Below are 22,061 nucleotides of genomic sequence, written 5' to 3'. Positions count from 1 at the left end.
AAGATCAATACAAAAAACAGCATTTTCCACCAAGAAAAGACACTATGAATATACTAGAATGCCTTTCGGTCTAAAAAATGCTCCTGCTACATGAATAATATTCTTCATGATATAATAGGAACTCATTGCCTAGTATATTTAGATGATGTTATTATATTTTCAACCTCCTTACAAAAACATATTCAATGCCTTCAAAAAGTCTTCGTCCGTTTAAGAAAATCCCATCTTAAACTTCAATTAGATAAATGCGAATTCATGAAGAGAGAAACAGAATTTTTAGGCCATATAAGTACTACTGAAGGAATTAAAACAAACCCGAATAAAATTCAAGCTATTCACGATTTTAAAATTCCAAGTACTCCTTGGCCGTCAGCCAACGGGTACTACAGGGGGAGAAACGCATGAGTTCATGTGCCGTATCTGTGTACACCGCTGGTAGTGCGACTATACTCTCCACGTGAGGGCGGCTGGTAACAGGTCCCGGGAAGGTCATGTCTCTGCCGAGTACGCTGGCGAATCGTAGTCGGGCGGGGAGAAGAACACCCCCTTCCTCAAATCACCCCAATTCAAAGTGGATAAGCATATGCCGAGGGATGCATGTCCGGGGTGTGCACGGACGTGAATATGCGGACTCTGGGGGACCGGCCGACCCCTCAGTTTTAATCAGGCTTATCATGATAAGCGGGCTATGTCATGATGGACGAACCCCTTCCCGCCTACTCGTGGGTCCAAATATGAATTCAAGCAACAACACAAACAAAAATAGTGGAGAACGGAACTCCCCAAGAAAGTCCGGAAATGGGATCATGGATCCGTCAATCTCCAATGCAGACAGAGGCCAAAGAGACGCTGGGATGGCGAAGCTCCCCACTGAGGGACAACGTCCGAAGGCGAGCTGCACCGGTGTAGGGGGGGATGCCAAGGCACCAACCCCCAAAACGGGGCCCACTATGGGACCACCGAACGGTGTGGGGGGGCAAGATCGGGTCGAGCTCCTCTCGCACCGGCGGTATCCCTAAGGAAGGCCCCGGTCCGGCGACTGCTGGCCCCTCGCAGCGGAAGGGCTCCTATAAGGATAGGAGGAGAGCGGCCTTCATTCTGATGAGGGCGGACCCATCGGCGGAATCCAACCCCGATCAGGCTGAGATTATTGCCTGTTATTATTATTGAGGGTGCTGGTAGCCGTATTAAGTACGGGTTCGAGCACGTAGCAGTGAGGATCTACAAGTCGGATGCAAAGACTAAGGCAGGAGGCATCGTCTTGGAGATAGACGCACAAGGAATGTCTGATGTGGAGGAGGACATTCTGGAAGGGTACACCTCAGAGGAGAGTGACTTGGCAAGGGCTCTTGGAGGCGTCGGTATGGAGGAGGACTCACTGCTAGGCTCCGACACCGAGGCTGAGGATACTGTGGTGGAGAATCTAAAGGATGTCCCTGACATTCCTGCAGATAAATCTCCATCACAGTAAGGAGGCATCCGCCGCCCTCCGGCTCCATCTCGCAGAGAGTGGAGCTGACGTGGCCCTCATCCAAGAACCCTGGATCCGTGGAGACAGGATTCTCGGTTTGGGGGCGTCGGATTTCAGGCTGTGCACAGCCGATGTAACAGGTATAAAGCGACCATGCATACTCGCAAAAAAGAGCCTTAACATTTTCTTGCTACCAAATTTCAGCAATGAAGATCATGTAGCCGCATCGATAGAAGGCCCAGGCGGCCATCTAAGACTATGCTCGGCGTATATGGGTCATGACCACATAGGACCTCCACCGCACTTGCTACTCAAGCGGCTTGGGGAAGACAGCGAGAGGAAGAAAATCTACCTACTAATAGGATGCGATGCCAACGCTCATCGCAGTCAGTGGGGAAGAACTGACACAAATGAGAGAGGTGAGTCAATCTTCGATTTTATCCTCAGCTCTAAGCTTCTAGTGGGTAACAAAGGTTCAGAACCCACCTTCGTCGTCAAGAACAGGAGAGAGGTTCTTGACATTACATTATTCTCGCATTCCCTGGCTGATGCAATCACCAGCTGAAGAGTCCTAGACAAACACTCCTTTTCAGACCACCGCTACATTGAGATAGCCGTAAATTTTTAAAACTTCACCAAGCAAGCAGTTCGATATCCTAGGAAGGCTAACTGGGAGCTCTATAAAAAGATACTAGATAGATCCTTAAGTGAACCACTTTCAGAGATTATCGAGACTTACGAGGGGCTCAAAGCCATGGTAGATAAGCTTGCTGCGACGAGCAAAAAAGCATACCACAGGGCCTGCCCCAAGAAAAGAATAGGTAGCAGCAGATCGAAGAAGCCTCCATGGTGGACCTCGTCGTTAGCCCCCTTCAAGAAAAATGCACGTAGGGCCTTTAACCACGCGTACCATACCAACACAGACGAGGCGTGGGAGGCCTATAAAGCTGAACTCAGGCGGTATAACAAGGAATTGCGAAAGGCAAAGAGGGTTGTCTGGGCCAATTTCTGCACCAACATCCAGGAGACATCAGAGGCCGCCCGCCTAAGAAAGATTCTCTCTACTACAACCCCCATCGTAGGTTATATTAAGAACACGGATGGGCGGTGGACAACCTCAAGCCAGGAATCCCTGGAGACCCATATCAACGCACACTTCCCGGGTTGCTCATCGGAAGGAACGACCCAGGCGATGCGTAGCCAGGGCCACCAGGGCTCACTCAACTACCTCCTTAGTGACAGGAATCTTAAATGGGCAATAGATAGTTTTAAACCCTTCAAATCTCATGGCCCAAACGGTATTCTACCGGCTCAGTTATCCAGGGCCGGTATTAACCTAAGGAAATGGATCAAGAAAATCTTCAGCACAGTCTTCACTACTGGTATGGTACCAAAGGCGTGGCTGTGCACGAAGGTTGTATTCATACCAAAGGCGGGCAAACCATCCCACTGCACCCCTAAGGACTTCAGACTTATAAGTCTTTCATCCTTCCTCCTTAAGACTATGGAAAGACTCTTAAGTCTCCATCTCCAACTAAACATTAACTCAAGAGACATCTCATGCTCTCAGCATGCTTACAAAAAGGGATCAAAACTCAACGGCCTGGTGGGAGGCGGTTACTTTTGTGAGCATTTGAGCCTGAAGGAGTCCTTCAGACTCCCTGACCACTGCAGTGTTTTCCAGGCTGAAGTAGTAGCCATTAGGGACGCACTGGAATCCCCAGCACTAAGGGACAATCGGGGTACAATATGCAACTTTTCAGATATTCAGGCAGCGTTCAAGGCACTTGACGGGTTCTCGTCCAACTCCAGGACAGTCAATGATTGTCGCAGATCTCTCAACGAGATGGCTGAACAGCATGACATCTACCTCATTTGGGTTCCCGGACACGGGGATCACGAGGGAAACTGCGCCGCAGATGAACTAGCTAGGGTAGGGACTACCAACCCTCTCCTACCGGAGAAAGAACTAGTAGGCATTCCCTTGGCTACTTGCAGGCTAAAGTGCAGGGAGTTTTTTGACCTGGCAGCCGATAGGAAATGGAGTAATCTCCAGACCTGTAGAACCTCACGTCTGATCTGGCCGACACGCTTTCAGAAAAGATCGGCGAGACTTATTGCTCCCTTATTGCCCCCACTCCCCCGGCGAGTGGGGGAGCACTTCGGTGAAACCCTTGCCCTAGCGGTTGTACAAGGAGCCCTAGCGGCTCAAGTGGAAGCGGGGGGGTCTTCTATGTCCCCCAAGCATCACCGCCCTAACCTAACCTAAGTAATCCTAAACAAATTAAATCATTTATAGGTCTTTGCGGATTTTACCGAAAGTTTGTTAGAGAATTTGCAAAAATTGCTAAACCCAGTGCCTAAATGACCCAGTGCCTTAAGAAGGGTTCAAAAATAAATGTCAAAGATAGTAATTACGTTGAAGCATTTAAAAAATTTAAAACACTAAACTTGTACATAAGATATTTTGGTCAAATATAACATGTGGGGAAAGTCCCAACCCTCTAACTTAAAAAACACCAAAGGCATTTCCGATCAATCAGTTATATGGCAGCTATAGGATATAGTCGACCTATCCCGGCCGTTCCGACTTATATACTACCTGCAAAAGAAAGAAGGGTGTGTGCAAAGTTTCAACTCGATAGCTCCTAAACTGAGAGACTAGTTTGGGTAGAAACAGACAGACGGACAGACGGACATGCTCATATCGACTCAGGAGGTGATCCTGATCAAGAATATATTCAGTATCATGAGGGTGATAATTTGACCTTCACAAATGAAATCAAAAAAAAAATAAAAACTAAACACGAAGATCCCATTTATGGAAGACCATAATACTTATCCCTATATTTATGACAATGAAGTAGAAAACCAAATAGCAGATATGATTAAACAAGGCATCTAAATCTCCTTATTGTAGTCCTATAGTAATAGTACCCAAAAAAAAGGATGCATCGGGCATTCCAAAATTTCGTATGGGTATTGATTACAGAGGACTTAACGAGATAACAATTGATGATAAATTTCCCTTCCCCAATATGGATGAATTATTAGATAAGTTAGGGAAATGTCAATATTTTACAACGTTAGATCTGGCAAAGGGATTCCATCAAATTGAAAGGGACCCAAGATCAATACAAAAAACAGCATTTTCCACCAAGAAAAGACACTATGAATATACTAGAATGCCTTTCGGTCTAAAAAATGCTCCTGCTACATGAATAATATTCTTCATGATATAATAGGAACTCATTGCCTAGTATATTTAGATAATGTTATTATATTTTCAACCTCCTTACAAAAACATATTCAATGCCTTCAAAAAGTCTTCGTCCGTTTAAGAAAATCCCATCTTAAACTTCAATTAGATTAATGCGAATTCATGAAGAGAGAAACAGAATTTTTAGGCCATATAAGTACTACTGAAGGAATTAAAACAAACCCGAATAAAATTCAAGCTATTCACGATTTTAAAATTCCAAGTACTCCTTGGCCGTCAGCCAACGGGTACTAAAGGGGGAGAAACGCATGAGTTCATGTGCCGTATCTGTGTACACCGCTGGTAGTGCGACTATACTCTCCACGTGAGGGCGGCTGGTAACAGGTCCCGGGAAGGTCATGTCTCTGCCGAGTACGCTGGCGAATCGTAGTCGGGCGGGGAGAAGAACACCCCCTTCCTCAAATCACCCCAATTCAAAGTGGATAAGCATATGCCGAGGGATGCATGTCCGGGGTGTGCACGGACGTGAATATGCGGACTCTGGGGGACCGGCCGACCCCTCAGTTTTAATCAGGCTTATCATGATAAGCGGGCTATGTCATGATGGACGAACCCCTTCCCGCCTACTCGTGGGTCCAAATATGAATTCAAGCAACAACACAAACAAAAATAGTGGAGAACGGAACTCCCCAAGAAAGTCCGGAAATGGGATCATGGATCCGTCAATCTCCAATGCAGACAGAGGCCAAAGAGACGCTGGGATGGCGAAGCTCCCCACTGAGGGACAACGTCCGAAGGCGAGCTGCACCGGTGTAGGGGGGGATGCCAAGGCACCAACCCCCAAAACGGGGCCCACTATGGGACCACCGAACGGTGTGGGGGGGCAAGATCGGGTCGAGCTCCTCTCGCACCGGCGGTATCCCTAAGGAAGGCCCCGGTCCGGCGACTGCTGGCCCCTCGCAGCGGAAGGGCTCCTATAAGGATAGGAGGAGAGCGGCCTTCATTCTGATGAGGGCGGACCCATCGGCGGAATCCAACCCCGATCAGGCTGAGATTATTGCCTGTTATTATTATTGAGGGTGCTGGTAGCCGTATTAAGTACGGGTTCGAGCACGTAGCAGTGAGGATCTACAAGTCGGATGCAAAGACTAAGGCAGGAGGCATCGTCTTGGAGATAGACGCACAAGGAATGTCAGATGTGGAGGAGGACATTCTGGAAGGGTACACCTCAGAGGAGAGTGACTTGGCAAGGGCTCTTGGAGGCGTCGGTATGGAGGAGGACTCACTGCTAGGCTCCGACACCGAGGCTGAGGTTACTGTGGTGGAGAATCTAAAGGATGTCCCTGACATTCCTGCAGATAAATCTCCATCACAGTAAGGAGACATCCGCCGCCCTCCTGCTCCATCTCGCAGAGAGTGGAGCTGACGTGGCCCTCATCCAAGAACCCTGGATCCGTGGAGACAGGATTCTCGGTTTGGTGGAGTCGGATTTCAGGCTGTGCACAGCCGATGTAACAGGTATAAAGCGACCATGCATACTCGCAAAAAAGAGCCTTAACATTTTCTTGCTACCAAATTTCAGCAATGAAGATCATGTAGCCGCATCGATAGAAGGCCCAGGCGGCCATCTAAGACTATGCTCGGCGTATATGGGTCATGACCACATAGGACCTCCACCGCACTTGCTACTCAGGCGGCTTGGGGAAGACAGCGAGAGGAAGAAAATCTACCTACTAATAGGATGCGATGCCAACGCTCATCGCAGTCAGTGGGGAAGAACTGACACAAATGAGAGAGGTGAGTCAATCTTCGATTTTATCCTCAGCTCTAAGCTTCTAGTGGGTAACAAAGGTTCAGAACCCACCTTCGTCGTCAAGAACAGGAGAGAGGTTCTTGACATTACATTATTCTCGCACTCCCTGGCTGGTGCAATCACCAGCTGAAGAGTCCTAGACAAACACTCCTTTTCAGACCACCGCTACATTGAGATAGCCGTAAATTTTTAAAACTTCACCAAGCAAGCAGTTCGATATCCTAGGAAGGCAAACTGGGAGCTCTATAAAAAGATACTAGATAGATCCTTAAGTGAACCACTTTCAGAGATTATCGAGACTTACGAGGGGCTCAAAGCCATGGTAGATAAGCTTGCTGCGACGAGCAAAAAAGCATACCACAGGGCCTGCCCCAAGAAAAGAATAGGTAGCAGCAGATCGAAGAAGCCTCCATGGTGGACCTCGTCGTTAGCCCCCTTCAAGAAAAATGCACGTAGGGCCTTTAACCACGCGTACCATACCAACACAGACGAGGCGTGGGAGGCCTATAAAGCTGAACTCAGGCGGTATAACAAGGAATTGCGAAAGGCAAAGAGGGTTGTCTGGGCCAATTTCTGCACCAACATCCAGGAGACATCAGAGGCCGCCCGCCTAAGAAAGATTCTCTCTACTACAACCTCCATCGTAGGTTATATTAAGAACACGGATGGGCGGTGGACAACCTCAAGCCAGGAATCCCTGGAGACCCATATCAACGCACACTTCCCGGGTTGCTCATCGGAAGGAACGACCCAGGCGATGCGTAGCCAGGGCCACCAGGGCTCACTCAACTACCTCCTTAGTGACAGGAATCTTAAATGGGCAATAGATAGTTTTAAACCCTTCAAATCTCATGGCCCAAACGGTATTCTACCGGCTCAGTTATCCAGGGCCGGTATTAACCTAAGGAAATGGATCAAGAAAATCTTCAGCACAGTCTTCACTACTGGTATGGTACCAAAGGCGTGGCTGTGCACGAAGGTTGTATTCATACCAAAGGCGGGCAAACCATCCCACTGCACCCCTAAGGACTTCAGACTTATAAGTCTTTCATCCTTCCTCCTTAAGACTATGGAAAGACTCTTAAGTCTCCATCTCCAACTAAACATTAACTCAAGAGACATCTCATGCTCTCAGCATGCTTACAAAAAGGGATCAAAACTCAACGGCCTGGTGGGAGGCGGTTACTTTTGTGAGCATTTGAGCCTGAAGGAGTCCTTCAGACTCCCTGACCACTGCAGTGTTTTCCAGGCTGAAGTAGTAGGCATTAGGGACGCCTAATGAAATGATGTAGGTCCAGTCTGGTATGACCGAAACTATTCTTGCTCCATATATTTTCCTCTCGCAGTCTTATTGCGGCCAGAGTGGCTGTCTTTACCCCCATCAGTTCCACTGGTAGTAGGTCGAGGATAGTGTCTAGGGCATCACTAGGCGTAGTGCGTAGACTGCCTGTTATACAGACTTCCGCCAAGCGCTGCGACTTCCTGAACTTTTCCTTGCATGTGGAGTTGTCCAGGGCGGGCCACCAGACCACAACACCATAGAATAAGATTGGTCTGATGATCGCTGTGTATAACCATCTGACCATCTTCGCGGACATTCCCCATTTCAGGCCTACCGCCTTGCGGCAGGTACAGAGTGCTATTGCCGCTTTCTTAGTCCTATCTGCGGTGTTCAGCTTCCAGTCCAGTTTCCTGTCTAGAGTGATGCCTACGTACTTCGCACTATCACTAAGAACTAGTGTTTCTCCTAGGAGCTTTGGAAGTCTTAGGTTAGGTATTTTGTACTTCCTGGTAAACAGCACGAGCTCTGTCTTGGACGGATTGACTCCCAGCCCGTACCTTTGTGCCCAGGCCGACAGAACTTCGAGCTTCCCTGTCATTTGGTCGCATAGCGTCTGTGGGAATTTCCCTTCGAAGGCAATAGCAACATCGTCCGCGTACGCAATGATCTTACAGCCGCCACCCTCTAAGGATCGCAGTAGGCTGTTAACCGCCACGTTCCAGAGTAGTGGTGAGAGTACACCTCCTTGTGGGGTGCCCCTCTTGACGTATCTTCGAATAGACGAACCTCCAAGAGTAGCCTCGACACTCCTGTTAACCAGGATCTGCCGTATTAGGTGAATTGATCGGTTGTCTATTCCAAGTCCCGTCAGTGCGTCGATTATTGAGCACGGCAAGATGTTGTTGAAGGCCCCTTCTATGTCTAGAAAAGCAACAAGTGCGTATTCCTTAAAGTTGATCGCTCGCTCGGCGATCATAGTGGTTTCGTGGAGGGCTGTTTCTGTTGTTCGACCCCTTTTGTAAGCATGCTGAGAGCATGAGATGTCATTTGGGTTAATGTTTGGTTGTAGATGGAGACTTAAGTCTTAAAGAGGAAGGAAGACAGACTTATAGGTCTGAAGCCCTTGGGGGTACAGTGGAATGGTTTCCCCGCCTTGGGTATGAATACAACCTTCGTGCACAGCCATGCCTTTGGTATCATACCAGTAGTGAAGACTGTGCTGAAGATTTTCTTAATCCATTTCCTTAGGTTAATACCGGCTCTGGATAACTGAGCCGGTATAATACCGTCTGGGCCCGCAGATTTGAAGGGTTTAAAGCTTTCTATTGCCCATTTAAGATTTCTGTCACTAAGTACGTAGTTGAGTGGGCCCTGGTGACCCTGGCTACGCATCACCTGGGTTGTTCCTTCCGATGAGCAACCCGGGAAGTGTGCGTTGATAAGGGTCTCCAGGGATTCCTGGCTTGAGGTTGTCCAGCGCCCCTCCGTGTTCTTAATGTAGCCTGCGATGGGGGCTGTAGTAGAGAGAATCTTTCTTAGGCGGGCGGCCTCTGATGTCTCCTGGATGTTGGTGCAGAAATTGGCCCAGACAACCCTCTTTGCCTTTCGCAATTCCTTGTTATACCGCCTGAGTTCAGCTTTATAGGCCTCCCACGCCTCGTCTGTGTTGGTATGGTACGCGTGGTTAAAGGCCCTACGTGCATTTTTCTTGAAGGGGGCTAACGACGAGGTCCACCATGGAGGCTTCTTCGATCTGCTGCTACCTATTCTTTTCTTGGGGCAGGCCCTGTGGTATGCTTTTTTGCTCGTCGCAGCAAGCTTATCTACCATGGCTTTGAGCCCCTCGTAAGTCTCGATAATCTCTGAAAGTGGTTCACTTAAGGATCTATCTAGTATCTTTTTATAGAGCTCCCAGTTAGCCTTCCTAGGATATCGAACTGCTTGCTTGGTGAAGTTTTAAAAATTTACGGCTATCTCAATGTAGCGGTGGTCTGAAAAGGAGTGTTTGTCTAGGACTCTTCAGCTGGTGATTGCATCAGCCAGGGAATGCGAGAATAATGTAATGTCAAGAACCTCTCTCCTGTTCTTGACGACGAAGGTGGGTTCTGAACCTTTGTTACCCACTAGAAGCTTAGAGCTGAGGATAAAATCGAAGATTGACTCACCTCTCTCATTTGTGTCAGTTCTTCCCCACTGACTGCGATGAGCGTTGGCATCGCATCCTATTAGTAGGTAGATTTTCTTCCTCTCGCTGTCTTCCCCAAGCCGCTTGAGTAGCAAGTGCGGTGGAGGTCCTATGTGGTCATGACCCATATACGCCGAGCATAGTCTTAGATGGCCGCCTGGGCCTTCTATCGATGCGGCTACATGATCTTCATTGCTGAAATTTGGTAGCAAGAAAATGTTAAGGCTCTTTTTTGCGAGTATGCATGGTCGCTTTATACCTGTTACATCGGCTGTGCACAGCCTGAAATCCGACGCCCCCAAACCGAGAATCCTGTCTCCACGGATCCAGGGTTCTTGGATGAGGGCCACGTCAGCTCCACTCTCTGCGAGATGGAGCCGGAGGGCGGCGGATGCCTCCTTACTGTGATGGAGATTTATCTGCAGGAATGTCAGGGACATCCTTTAGATTCTCCACCACAGTAACCTCAGCCTCGGTGTCGGAGCCTAGCAGTGAGTAGTACCGACGCCTCCAAGAGCCCTTGCCAAGTCACTCTCCTCTGAGGTGTACCCTTCCAGAATGTCCTCCTCCACATCTGATATTCCTTGTGCGTCTATCTCCAAGACGATGCCTCCTGACTTAGTCTTCGCATCCGACTTGTAGATCCTCACTGCTACGTGCTCGAACCCGTACTTAACACGGCTACCAGCACCCTCCAGGATCCTCGCAGTCTCCTCATTTCAAACGACGCAATCACGCGCTTATAGAGGCCTACAGACCTCGCATCTTGGCACGCTATCACCTTGATGCTACGCTCTTGAGCATCTCCTCCATGAAGCGCCCATGCAGCTCATTCACCACCCTCCGCCAAAGCTCCTTGGGGATCAGGCCATCGATAACCTCGGCGAAGGATCTTGTTGCTCTGCTGCGTCTGCACCTTTTTCTTCTTCGCTAGGGGCGCTCCACCGTCAGTCGACCTCTGCCTCTTCGCACTTTGTGCGCTATCTTTGGCAGAGTCGCATACTCCTGTCGGCTTTTTCGGATCCAATCTCACTCCCGCTTGTGCTGGCTGAAAGTCAGGCAGGATTTCCCTCGCCCACTCAGCCCCTCGGCAATAATCTCAGCCTGATCGGGGTTGGATTCCGCCGATGGGTCCGCCCTCATCAGAATGAAGGCCGCTCTCCTCCTATCCTTATAGGAGCCCTTCCGCTGCGAGGGGCCAGCAGTCGCCGGACCGGGGCCTTCCTTAGGGATACCGCCGGTGCGAGAGGAGCTCGACCCGATCTTGCCCCCCCACACCGTTCGGTGGTCCCATAGTGGGCCCCGTTTTGGGGGTTGGTGCCTTGGCATCCCCCCCTACACCGGCGCAGCTCGCCTTCGGACGTTGTCCCTTAGTGGGGAGCTTCGCCATCCCAGCGTCTCTTTGGCCTCTGTCTGCCTTGGAGATTGACGGATCCATGATCCCATTTCCGGACTTTCTTGGGGAGTTCTGTTCTTCACTATTTTTGTTTGTGTTGTTGCTTGAATTCATATTTGGACCCACGAGTAGGCGGGAAGGGGTTCGTCCATCATGACATAGCCCGCTTATCATGATAAGCCTGATTAAAACTGAGGGGTCGGCCGGTCCCCCAGAGTCCGCATATTCACGTCCGTGCACACCCCGGACATGCATCCCTCGGCATATGCTTATCCACTTTGGATTGGGGTGATTTGAGGAAGGGGGTGTTCTTCTCCCCGCCCGACTACGATTCGCCAGCGTACTCGGCAGAGACATGACCTTCCCGGGACCTGTTACCAGCCGCCCTCACGTGGAGAGTATAGTCGCACTACCAGCGGTGTACACAGATACGGCACATGAACTCATGCGTTTCTCCCCCTGTAGTACCCGTTGGCTGACGGCCAAGGAGTACTTGGAATTTTAAAATCGTGAATAGCTTGAATTTTATTCGGGTTTGTTTTAATTCCTTCAGTAGTACTTATATGGCCTAAAAATTCTGTTTCTCTCTTCATGAATTCGCATTAATCTAATTGAAGTTTAAGATGGGATTTTCTTAAACGGACGAAGACTTTTTGAAGGCATTGAATATGTTTTTGTAAGGAGGTTGAAAATATAATAACATTATCTAAATATACTAGGCAATGAGTTCCTATTATATCATGAAGAATATTATTCATGTAGCAGGAGCATTTTTTAGACCGAAAGGCATTCTAGTATATTCATAGTGTCTTTTCTTGGTGGAAAATGCTGTTTTTTGTATTGATCTTGGGTCCCTTTCAATTTGATGGAATCCCTTTGCCAGATCTAACGTTGTAAAATATTGACATTTCCCTAACTTATCTAATAATTCATCCATATTGGGGAAGGGAAATTTATCATCAATTGTTATCTCGTTAAGTCCTCTGTAATCAATACCCATACGAAATTTTGGAATGCCCGATGCATCCTTTTTTTTGGGTACTATTACTATAGGACTACAATAAGGAGATTTAGATGCCTTGTTTAATCATATCTGCTATTTGGTTTTCTACTTCATTGTCATAAATATAGGGATAAGTATTATGGTCTTCCATAAATGGGATCTTCGTGTTTAGTTTTTATTTTTTTTTTGATTTCATTTGTGAAGGTCAAATTATCACCCTCATGATACTGAATATATTCTTGATCAGGATCACCTCCTGAGTCGATATGAGCATGTCCGTCTGTCCGTCTGTCTGTTTCTACCCAAACTAGTCTCTCAGTTTAGGAGCTATCGAGTTGAAACTTTGCACACACCCTTCTTTCTTTTGCAGGTAGTATATAAGTCGGAACGGCCGGGATCGGTCGACTATATCCTATAGCTGCCATATAACTGATTGATCGGAAATGCCTTTGGTGTTTTTTAAGTTAGAGGGTTGGGACTTTCCCCACATGTTATATTTGACCAAAATATCTTATGTACAAGTTTAGTGTTTTAAATTTTTTAAATGCTTCAACGTAATTACTATCTTTGACATTTATTTTTGAACCCTTCTTAAGGCACTGGGTCATTTAGGCACTGGGTTTAGCAATTTTTGCAAATTCTCTAACAAACTTTCGGTAAAATCCGCAAAGACCTATAAATGATTTAATTTGTTTAGGATTACTTAGGTTAGGTTAGGGCGGTGATGCTTGGGGGACATAGAAGACCCCCCCGCTTCCACTTGAGCCGCTAGGGCTCCTTGTACAACCGCTAGGGCAAGGGTTTCACCGAAGTGCTCCCCCACTCGCCGGGGGAGTGGGGGCAATAAGGGAGCAATAAGTCTCGCCGATCTTTTCTGAAAGCGTGTCGGCCAGATCAGACGTGAGGTTCTACAGGTCTGGAGATTACTCCATTTCCTATCGGCTGCCAGGTCAAAAAACTCCCTGCACTTTAGCCTGCAAGTAGCCAAGGGAATGCCTACTAGTTCTTTCTCCGGTAGGAGAGGGTTGGTAGTCCCTACCCTAGCTAGTTCATCTGCGGCGCAGTTTCCCTCGTGATCCCCGTGTCCGGGAACCCAAATGAGGTAGATGTCATGCTGTTCAGCCATCTCGTTGAGAGATCTGCGACAATCATTGACTGTCCTGGAGTTGGACGAGAACCCGTCAAGTGCCTTGAACGCTGCCTGAATATCTGAAAAGTTGCATATTGTACCCCGATTGTCCCTTAGTGCTGGGGATTCCATCCCACTGCACCCCTAAGGACTTCAGACTTATAAGTCTTTCATCCTTCCTCCTTAAGACTATGGAAAGACTCTTAAGTCTCCATCTCCAACTAAACATTAACTCAAGAGACATCTCATGCTCTCAGCATGCTTACAAAAAGGGATCAAAACTCAACGGCCAGGTGGGAGGCGGTTACTTTTGTGAGCATTTGAGCCTGAAGGAGTCCTTCAGACTCCCTGACCACTGCAGTGTTTTCCAGGCTGAAGTAGTAGCCATTAGGGACGCACTGGAATCCCCAGCACTAAGGGACAATCGGGGTACAATATGCATCTTTTCAGATATTCAGGCAGCGTTCAAGGAACTTGACGGGTTCTCGTCCAACTCCAGGACAGTCAATGATTGTCGCAGATCTCTCAACGAGATGGCTGAACAGCATGACATCTACCTCATTTGGGTTCCCGGACACGGGGATCACGAGGGAAACTGCGCCGCAGATGAACTAGCTAGGGTAGGGACTACCAACCCTCTCCTACCGGAGAAAGAACTAGTAGGCATTCCCTTGGCTACTTGCAGGCTAAAGTGCAGGGAGTTTTTTGACCTGGCAGCCGATAGGAAATGGAGTAATCTCCAGACCTGTAGAACCTCACGTCTGATCTGGCCGACACGCTTTCAGAAAAGATCGGCGAGACTTATTGCTCCCTTATTGGCCCCCACTCCCCCGGCGAGTGGGGGAGCACTTCGGTGAAACCCTTGTCCTAGCGGTTGTACAAGGAGCCCTAGCGGCTCAAGTGGAAGCGGGGGGGTCTTCTATGTCCCCCAAGCATCACCGCCCTAACCTAACCTAAGTAATCCTAAACAAATTAAATCATTTATAGGTCTTTGCGGATTTTACCGAAAGTTTGTTAGAGAATTTGCAAAAATTGCTAAACCCAGTGCCTAAATAACCCAGTGCCTTAAGAAGGGTTCAAAAATAAATGTCAAAGATAGTAATTACGTTGAAGCATTTAAAAAATTTAAAACACTAATAACAAATGATCCAATCCTTAGATATCCAGATTTTGAAAAAACATTTGAATTAACTGCTGATGCTAGTAATTATGCTTTAGGAGCTGTCTTAGCTCAATAAGGTAGACCAGTTTGCTATGCAAGTAGAACATTAAATGATCATGAAATAAATTATTTAACTATCGAAAAAGAGTTATTAGCAGTAGTATGGGCATTTAAGTATTTCCGACCCTATCTATTTGGAAGAAAATTTAAAATTACATCCGATCATAAACCACTATTTTGGTTACACAATATTAAAAAACCTAATATGAAATTGCAAAAATGGAAAATATATCTTAGTCAATATGATTGTGGTATGAATTACATTAAAGGAAAGGAAAATTATGTAGCAGACGCCATGTCTAAGCTACCTAAAAAATAATCAAATAATGAACAACTAGAAGAAACATTTCAAAACGAAGATGATTTACAAAGTACAGGAGCTACTATACTAACGCCTACCATAAAAGACATTATTCTTAAATTTGTATGTGGACACAATTTTGTAATGTACATAAATAATGACGAAGATTTCGTCATATTTCAAAGGGCTTCCATGGAATTAATTAAACCAAATTTGTGAACAAAATTAATGAAAACCCTAATATATCTAATATCCTAATATATCTACCTACGCAGATTTTCAGGAAGAAGAGGAAAATGAGGTCTTGCACCTTTTTAGATAGTCTACACAATTTTCTAGAATACATTGAAGATTTACAAATGGGGATTCAGTTAACAAGAATTGGAATATTTAATCCTAAAATATTAAAACATGAAGAGTTAGTTGACATTAATGAAGAAAAATTATTATCAATAAAGACTTGGATATGCAGTCAAACCAAAAATACTTTTATTTTAGCCCAGAATCATTAAATATCCGGATAATTTAGGTCGCCAAATTGACATAAATGATAAATTTGAATATTTTATGAATAATAATAAAAGTGTTTATTATTTGGAAAATTCTGCAAATCCTTTAGTGAATGTAATGGATCAAAAATATTTAGTAACTGACCAATGTATTTCAAAGATCCTTACAAATCAATTAGCAATTTGTCAACACACTTTTATTTCAGAAAAAGAATTTATAAAATACATTGAACCAAATATTGTAATAACATACAATTTAAGTAAAACGCAAATTAACCGAAATTTTGAATTTTTTAATAAAACAATTGAAGGAAATAATATTATACAATTAAGCCAATTTACACTTGAAATAAGAAATATCAAATTCACTACTTCAAAGAATATCTAATATATAAAATTCTCGTGTCACAGTTTTCGTTACCATACTCCTCCGAAACGGTTTGACCGATTTTGATGAAATTTTTTGTGCTTATCCGGTATCTATGAGAATCGGCCAACATCTATTTTTCATCCCCCTAAATGTTAGGGGTAGTCCACCCCTAAATTTTTATTTTTATTTTTTAGACAAAATTTTTAATTTCTCTTTTTTTATGATACAACATACAAAAATACATACAATCCACAATTTTCACCCTTCTACGATCAACCCTTATTTTTTAATAGCCATTTTAGTAATTTAATCATTTTTCCTCTCCGGTCGAAAACTGATCAATTTTTATTTTTTAGACAAAATTTTTAATTTCTCTTTTTTTATGATACAACATACAAAAATACATACAATCCTCAATTTTCACCCTTCTACGATCAACCCTTATTTTTTAATAGCCATTTTAGTAATTTAATCATTTTTCCTCTCCGGTCGAAAACTGATCAATCGTCATTTAATTAGTTATCCCCGCCAGATGTCTACAGGTGTCACTTCTGACCCAGTAAACAGCAAGGAGTAGGGATGAGAACGAAGCCGGTCCCCTTTCTTTCTCACTCCCTACACAGTTGTCGGCCATCATTATTGTTTATGCATCAAGTGTAGTAGTAACGTTGACAATAACAACCGCTAGAAAATCATCGCTAATTTAGCGATAAAAACCGCTTAAAAATTATCTCTAATTTATCAATTATTACGGCTAGAAAATCATCTCTAATATATCAATAAAAACGGATAGAAAATCGGCTGTCTCTGTCTCTGTTGGCTATAAAAACTGCTAGAGACAGAGACAGAGGTAGAGACAGAGAGACAGAGACAGAGACAGAGACAGACAGAGACAGAGACAGAGGCAGAGACAGAGAGACAGAAAGACAGAGAAACAGAGAGACAGAGACAGAGGTAAATTAGTGATGATAAGACAGAATGTATTTTAACAGTGTGTGTCTGTAAATATCAAATTTAAATCTTATAAATAGCCAGTCTTTCAGGAAAACTCTGTTTTGTAAGTAAGCAACATGATGTATCGAAAATAATAATAAAACTTCATGGTTTTATTCAATAAATGAAGTTGAATAAAATAAGAGGGTACTCTTTAATTTTTGGGATTGAAAATGATTAAAATGATAGCTCCGCAAAACTTAATTTTAGCTATCTTCAGTTCTTACTGTATCAGATAATTTTTTTAAGTTTGAAAAATTTTAAATTTTGTCACAAAAGAAGATTCTGAACGCAACAAAAAAAACAACAGCTGGCAGTACGAAGTCTGCCGGGACAGCTAGTAAATGAATATAAAATAATATTGTCAAGTACCAATGTAACTCTACATGAGCCAACACCAATTTTAAAACTTAAAGAATCATTAATCAATCAACAAAAACAAGATATTGTCTACAAATGGATTGTATTTATAAGCCTCATACTTATAGTTGTAAGCATTACAATTTATATAATATTCACTTATAAGCGTTTAGCCAACCACAAGGAAATTGTTGTTAAATTCAACAACGATGTTGAAATTTCTAAAGGAGGGGCGAGTAGTGCATCTGCAAATACCCTAGACGAAACTTCAATAAAACATTCCAGAGCCTACTGTGGAAATAATTCAAATAGGCTAGACACAAACGCTTTCCCGTGGCATTATCATTGGCATCCAGACATAAACATGGACATAAACCATTCACACGCCAACCAACCACACAGTAGACGTAAACATAAAACCCCTTTTGCTCCAAATTCATAAACAAGTGTCCAGCCTGGGAACCTACATGTCAGCATAAAACTCTGACCAATCAAAACTATTCAACCAAAGTCCATCTATGATGCCAGCGTCGCTGTCACCGATAAAAGCTATAGTTATAAGAAAATTGAATTTGTAAAATCAGTTTATAATCAACGATGAATCCAATAGGAAATCTTTATACCTCATTCTTGATATTTAAAAATAAAATTTATAAAATAAAAATCTTAATTTTTATTTTAAATCGGGAATTAAAACATAAATTTTTGTATAAAAAATTACTTATTAAATATATTCTTACCGGCACGTGTTTATATGGTTTATTTTTATTGTTATACGTGCCGAATAAGAATAACGCATAGTTATTCTTAAGGGGGAGCCTCCTTTAAAGGCTTCAAAAAACAGTTTTTTTTTTGCCTTAAGGGGGCAGGATGGTTTGAGACTTCAAAAAAATTTTTTTTTCCGAAATTTTTTATATAATAGAACATTATCTCAGGAATGTCCTGTGAAAGTTTCATGTCGATCGAACTAAAGCTTGCTGAGATACCGATTTTCTAGTTTCCTTCTCTCCATATACTTTCAATTGCTTTTAAAACTTTAGACGCGTTTTTCTCAAAACAACTTTTTCAAGTCGGTGCGTAACGTAACTCAAAAAAAAGGGTGTGTCAAGCCTACGCAAGACAGAAGTGAAACTTCTAGTATTCCTCTCTCTCTATTTTCATTTCATCATCTCTATTTTCTCTCTTAGGTTAGTTTGAAAATTAGAGGTTAAATAATTCAACGACGAAGCATGAACTTGCTTTTTCTAATATTTTCTTATAGATGAATGACGTTTGATTAATGTATAGTTCCAAAAATTTTCAATTTATTCACAAGTATACAATATTACATAAATAACAATATTACAATTAAAAATTACAAAGAAATTAAAATGACAATTTACCAAACATGTGCCATTTTCATTGTCAATTTCATGAATATCATTTCCTAATGTGATAATTGGGTTATGGTAACTAAAGTGTGAGATATATACGTGAGCACTTAAATCCTTAATGAATCGTGCAAAAACTGCATCGATTGTTGTCCCGTGTCTAGTCGTGCTAGTGTTCCTATCATTAACAATATCCAAATTGAGTGTGTTTTTGAAAAAGTTCAATATCTCTACAGATTCTTCCCTCGCGAAATTAACATTAAAATCTCCCGAAATGATCATAGGAATTTCGTGATAATTCTTATTCAATAGCCTCGAACCACCCTCTGTATATGGCAGAAGCACATGGTGGATAAAATCTTTGATATCAGTAATCGATTTACCTGGTGAGATATAAATCGACACCATAATAATTGTTTTCCCATTAGCCAGAGAGCATTCTGAGGCGTGGCGCAGTTCGCTGGTGTCTGAGAGAGAGGAAAGAAGAGAAGAGAGACAACGTTCGTGAGCGGCTCCCCCACCTCAACAAGCGCATATGGTGAGAGAGGGACAGTGAACGGTGAGCGGTGGTGGGGGTACTCGCATTTTCGTGTCGATCCTGACTCGGTTTTACTCCGTCCCCGAAAATCCATTACGCGCCTAAAGAAGTTTCACTTCAAAAGTAATGCTCGGAACTAAATAAAAATTTTTCACACATCTTTAATACAATAAATACTTGCGGATGAACGAACGCTTTTAAAAAAAAATTTTTTTTTTACCATTTTTACGGGCAATAATTTTTCAAAATGGTTTCGTTCATCCGCACAAGAAACTAGTATTTTAAGAAAATCAATTCAATTTTTTTATTTTCGATAACACTGTAAGGCCAGATTTTACCCCCCGCAAGATAATAATTTTTTGAAGCGACACCGGCTAACTGCCCGTCACGGGATAAATAATAATTATTTCTTAACAAAAAAATTCCTAGATACTCTCCAAATATAGCCATGTATCGTGTAAAAAAGTTGAATAATTATATTCACTCAGAAATGAAAAAAAAAATCGCAAAAAATTTGCTTTTTTCAGCCTCTGAAACCATCCTGCCCCCTTAATCTCTTCATAAACTATCCACGAATATGTCTATAAAATTTCTAAATATCCAAGAATAGGTCTCTAAAAACGCGTGTCTCTTTGACACGCGATTTCTCGGATTTCATATTTGATAAATTTTTTAAATTGGCGGACAAGATAGAAAAAAAAGTAAACGTTTTATCGAACAATTCAAAATGCGTTGTATTTGTGATTAAATTCTTTTCTAGGTTACACTAAAATACCGTAAGAAAGTTAATATTAACCAGATTTTTAAACAACCTAAAGTGAATTTAAAAAAAAAAATCATTTTTTTTAATCTGAGAAAAATTATTGAAAATTTTACTTTTTATTGAATTTTCTTGGTTAACCTACTGTTGAAAATTAAAAACTTATCTGGGTTTTATGTTGTAGATGAAAATTGCTGAACAAAAACAAAATATTGTTTGTTACCGAATAAAATTTGAAGATGTGTATTATGTGATTTTATTAATTTTAATATGTTTTTATCCTACCTCGATATCAATTTCTGGTTCCAGACATTGTTCAAATAAATTGTGCTCTTGTTCTATTAAATGATCAGCAATAGATCGCTCGAAATCAGGGTCTTTCGATGATGTATCGTAATCACAAGTTTGGGTTTCCTTGGACGCAACAAAAGCCGGAGGAAAAACTGAACTTTTGGAGTCACGGAGAGTTAAAATAACTTGCTTATTTCTTTCTTCTTCTTCATGATTAAAATTCAAATTCTTTGAGAAACAGGTTATAGTTGAAGATTCAGTTGTAGTTGTATTTACGAAATTTTTATCCACAGTTTCACATTCCTTAGCTTGTAAAATATTTTGAACATTATCAACTCCTGATAAAGTATCATTGTTTTTTTTTTTTTCTAAGGCATTATTCGTTTGACGGCATATTTCAACCACAATAGTTTCTTTGGCCTGAAGGAACATTTGAACCGCTTCACATCTTGATAAATGACTAATATCATATCCATTTATCTGAAATTTAAATTTAAATATACATGTATGATTTTGTGATTATTCAGAATGCTTTTTTACGCTTTACGATGATTTTTTCAAATCTTATAAAAAAAAGACAACATATACCTTTAAGACAATATACTCATACTCTAAGTTGTTATTATCACTGGTCATGTTGCTGGATGTTTAAATAATATCATATTGTAATTGTATACATATTTTTTCATCAGTGTTACCAAGAATCGCCTGATGAAGATTCTTACCAGTGTGACTATTCGAAATTATCGATAAAAATACCGACGGCGATAAAAGAAGCTGACGTGTTTTATAAAACCAATTACTCATAAAAACAATGTTTGACGATAAACATAAGTTAAGGAAGTTTCTACCTTTTTGAAATCTACTCGTGAAAGAATCTACTCGTGAAATTTAAAAATGTATAGGCTACTTTGTCGAGCAATGTCGCGCTCGTTGGAATATCCAATATACTTTTTAAACGAGTTTTTCTCGAAACTGAATATTTCAAAGTTTTGGGACTCCTACAAAAGCACTAGTAGAGATCGTTAGAAATTGTTTACACGTGTTTATTGAAGAGGTACTAAAGTTCGGTACCTTAATTGTCCAAAAAGAAAATATATTTTGTTGTTCCTTGCATCTTTGATTAAATTCTTAATTTTCATTGTTTTTTGCGATTCAGATCCCAGCCACGTAAAAAAGTATACAGATTAATAACAGCGAACATGTCGCCGCCAACGGGTCGTCTTTCACGAATGCATTCCCTTTATGCATTCGACTTTAAAAAATTGTTTAAGTTTAACTTCCGGAAACTTTTCCGGATAAAGTTGCGAAATTTCAACTGCGTATGTTTTATACAACCAACAAAAAAATTGCATAAGAATAGACACTTTTTTTTACCCAACAAGGTAGAAACCCATAACTCTTACCTAACCTAATTCTTTCAAGTGTGTTTCAAGATTTTAATCTGAATTTATAAATGGACATCGTTGGGAGCAAATGATTTAAATATATTTTTTGTTATAGCTCACAACTTCTTTAAATACAATTTTTAATCTTTTCGCTAGGGCCTAAGTAATTTTCTGGTATTTTTTTTCAGAGTTGTTGGTGGCAAATTAACAAACTAAAGTTTTTTTATCTCAGTACTAGGTTTACATAAAACAGAGCGAGTATTCATCAGTGGGTCTATGCACGTACTACAGTCCCACTGTTAATCATCAGTTCCTGACAACGTCATAGCGACTTATCTCAGCGTAACATAAATCCACCGCTAAATTTTTCTGGCGAAGATATGTTGCTGTTTTTTGTTTTTTATCTTAAAACTGCATATTTTCGCTCAAAGATATTTAATATGAATATATTTAATATTAA

General features: G+C 42.4%; 1 protein-coding gene across 8 annotated transcripts in view; it reads right to left on the bottom strand.

The window, feature by feature from the left end:
• Positions 1-20,932, bottom strand: part of LOC6496629 (slo-interacting protein 1) — an 87,897-nt gene extending 66,965 nt beyond the window's left edge. For all 8 annotated transcript variants that reach the window (XR_006507848.1, XR_006507850.1, XR_006507851.1 and 5 more), the window contains exons 1-2: positions 20,802-20,932; positions 20,208-20,693 (exon numbers count right to left, since the gene is read on the bottom strand). Coding sequence is in view for 3 of the 8 variants with exons in the window: in XM_044717669.1 (XP_044573604.1) it covers positions 20,208-20,693; positions 20,802-20,849 (534 nt within the window). In the remaining 5 variants the exon portion in view is untranslated. The remainder of the gene's footprint in view (positions 1-20,207; positions 20,694-20,801) is intronic.
• Positions 20,933-22,061: the final 1,129 nt, after the last annotated feature.

Source organism: Drosophila ananassae, assembly GCF_017639315.1.
Source record: "Drosophila ananassae strain 14024-0371.13 chromosome 4 unlocalized genomic scaffold, ASM1763931v2 tig00000054, whole genome shotgun sequence".
Taxonomy (NCBI): Eukaryota; Metazoa; Arthropoda; class Insecta; order Diptera; family Drosophilidae; genus Drosophila; species Drosophila ananassae.
This window is presented reverse-complemented; position numbering and strand designations above follow the sequence as displayed.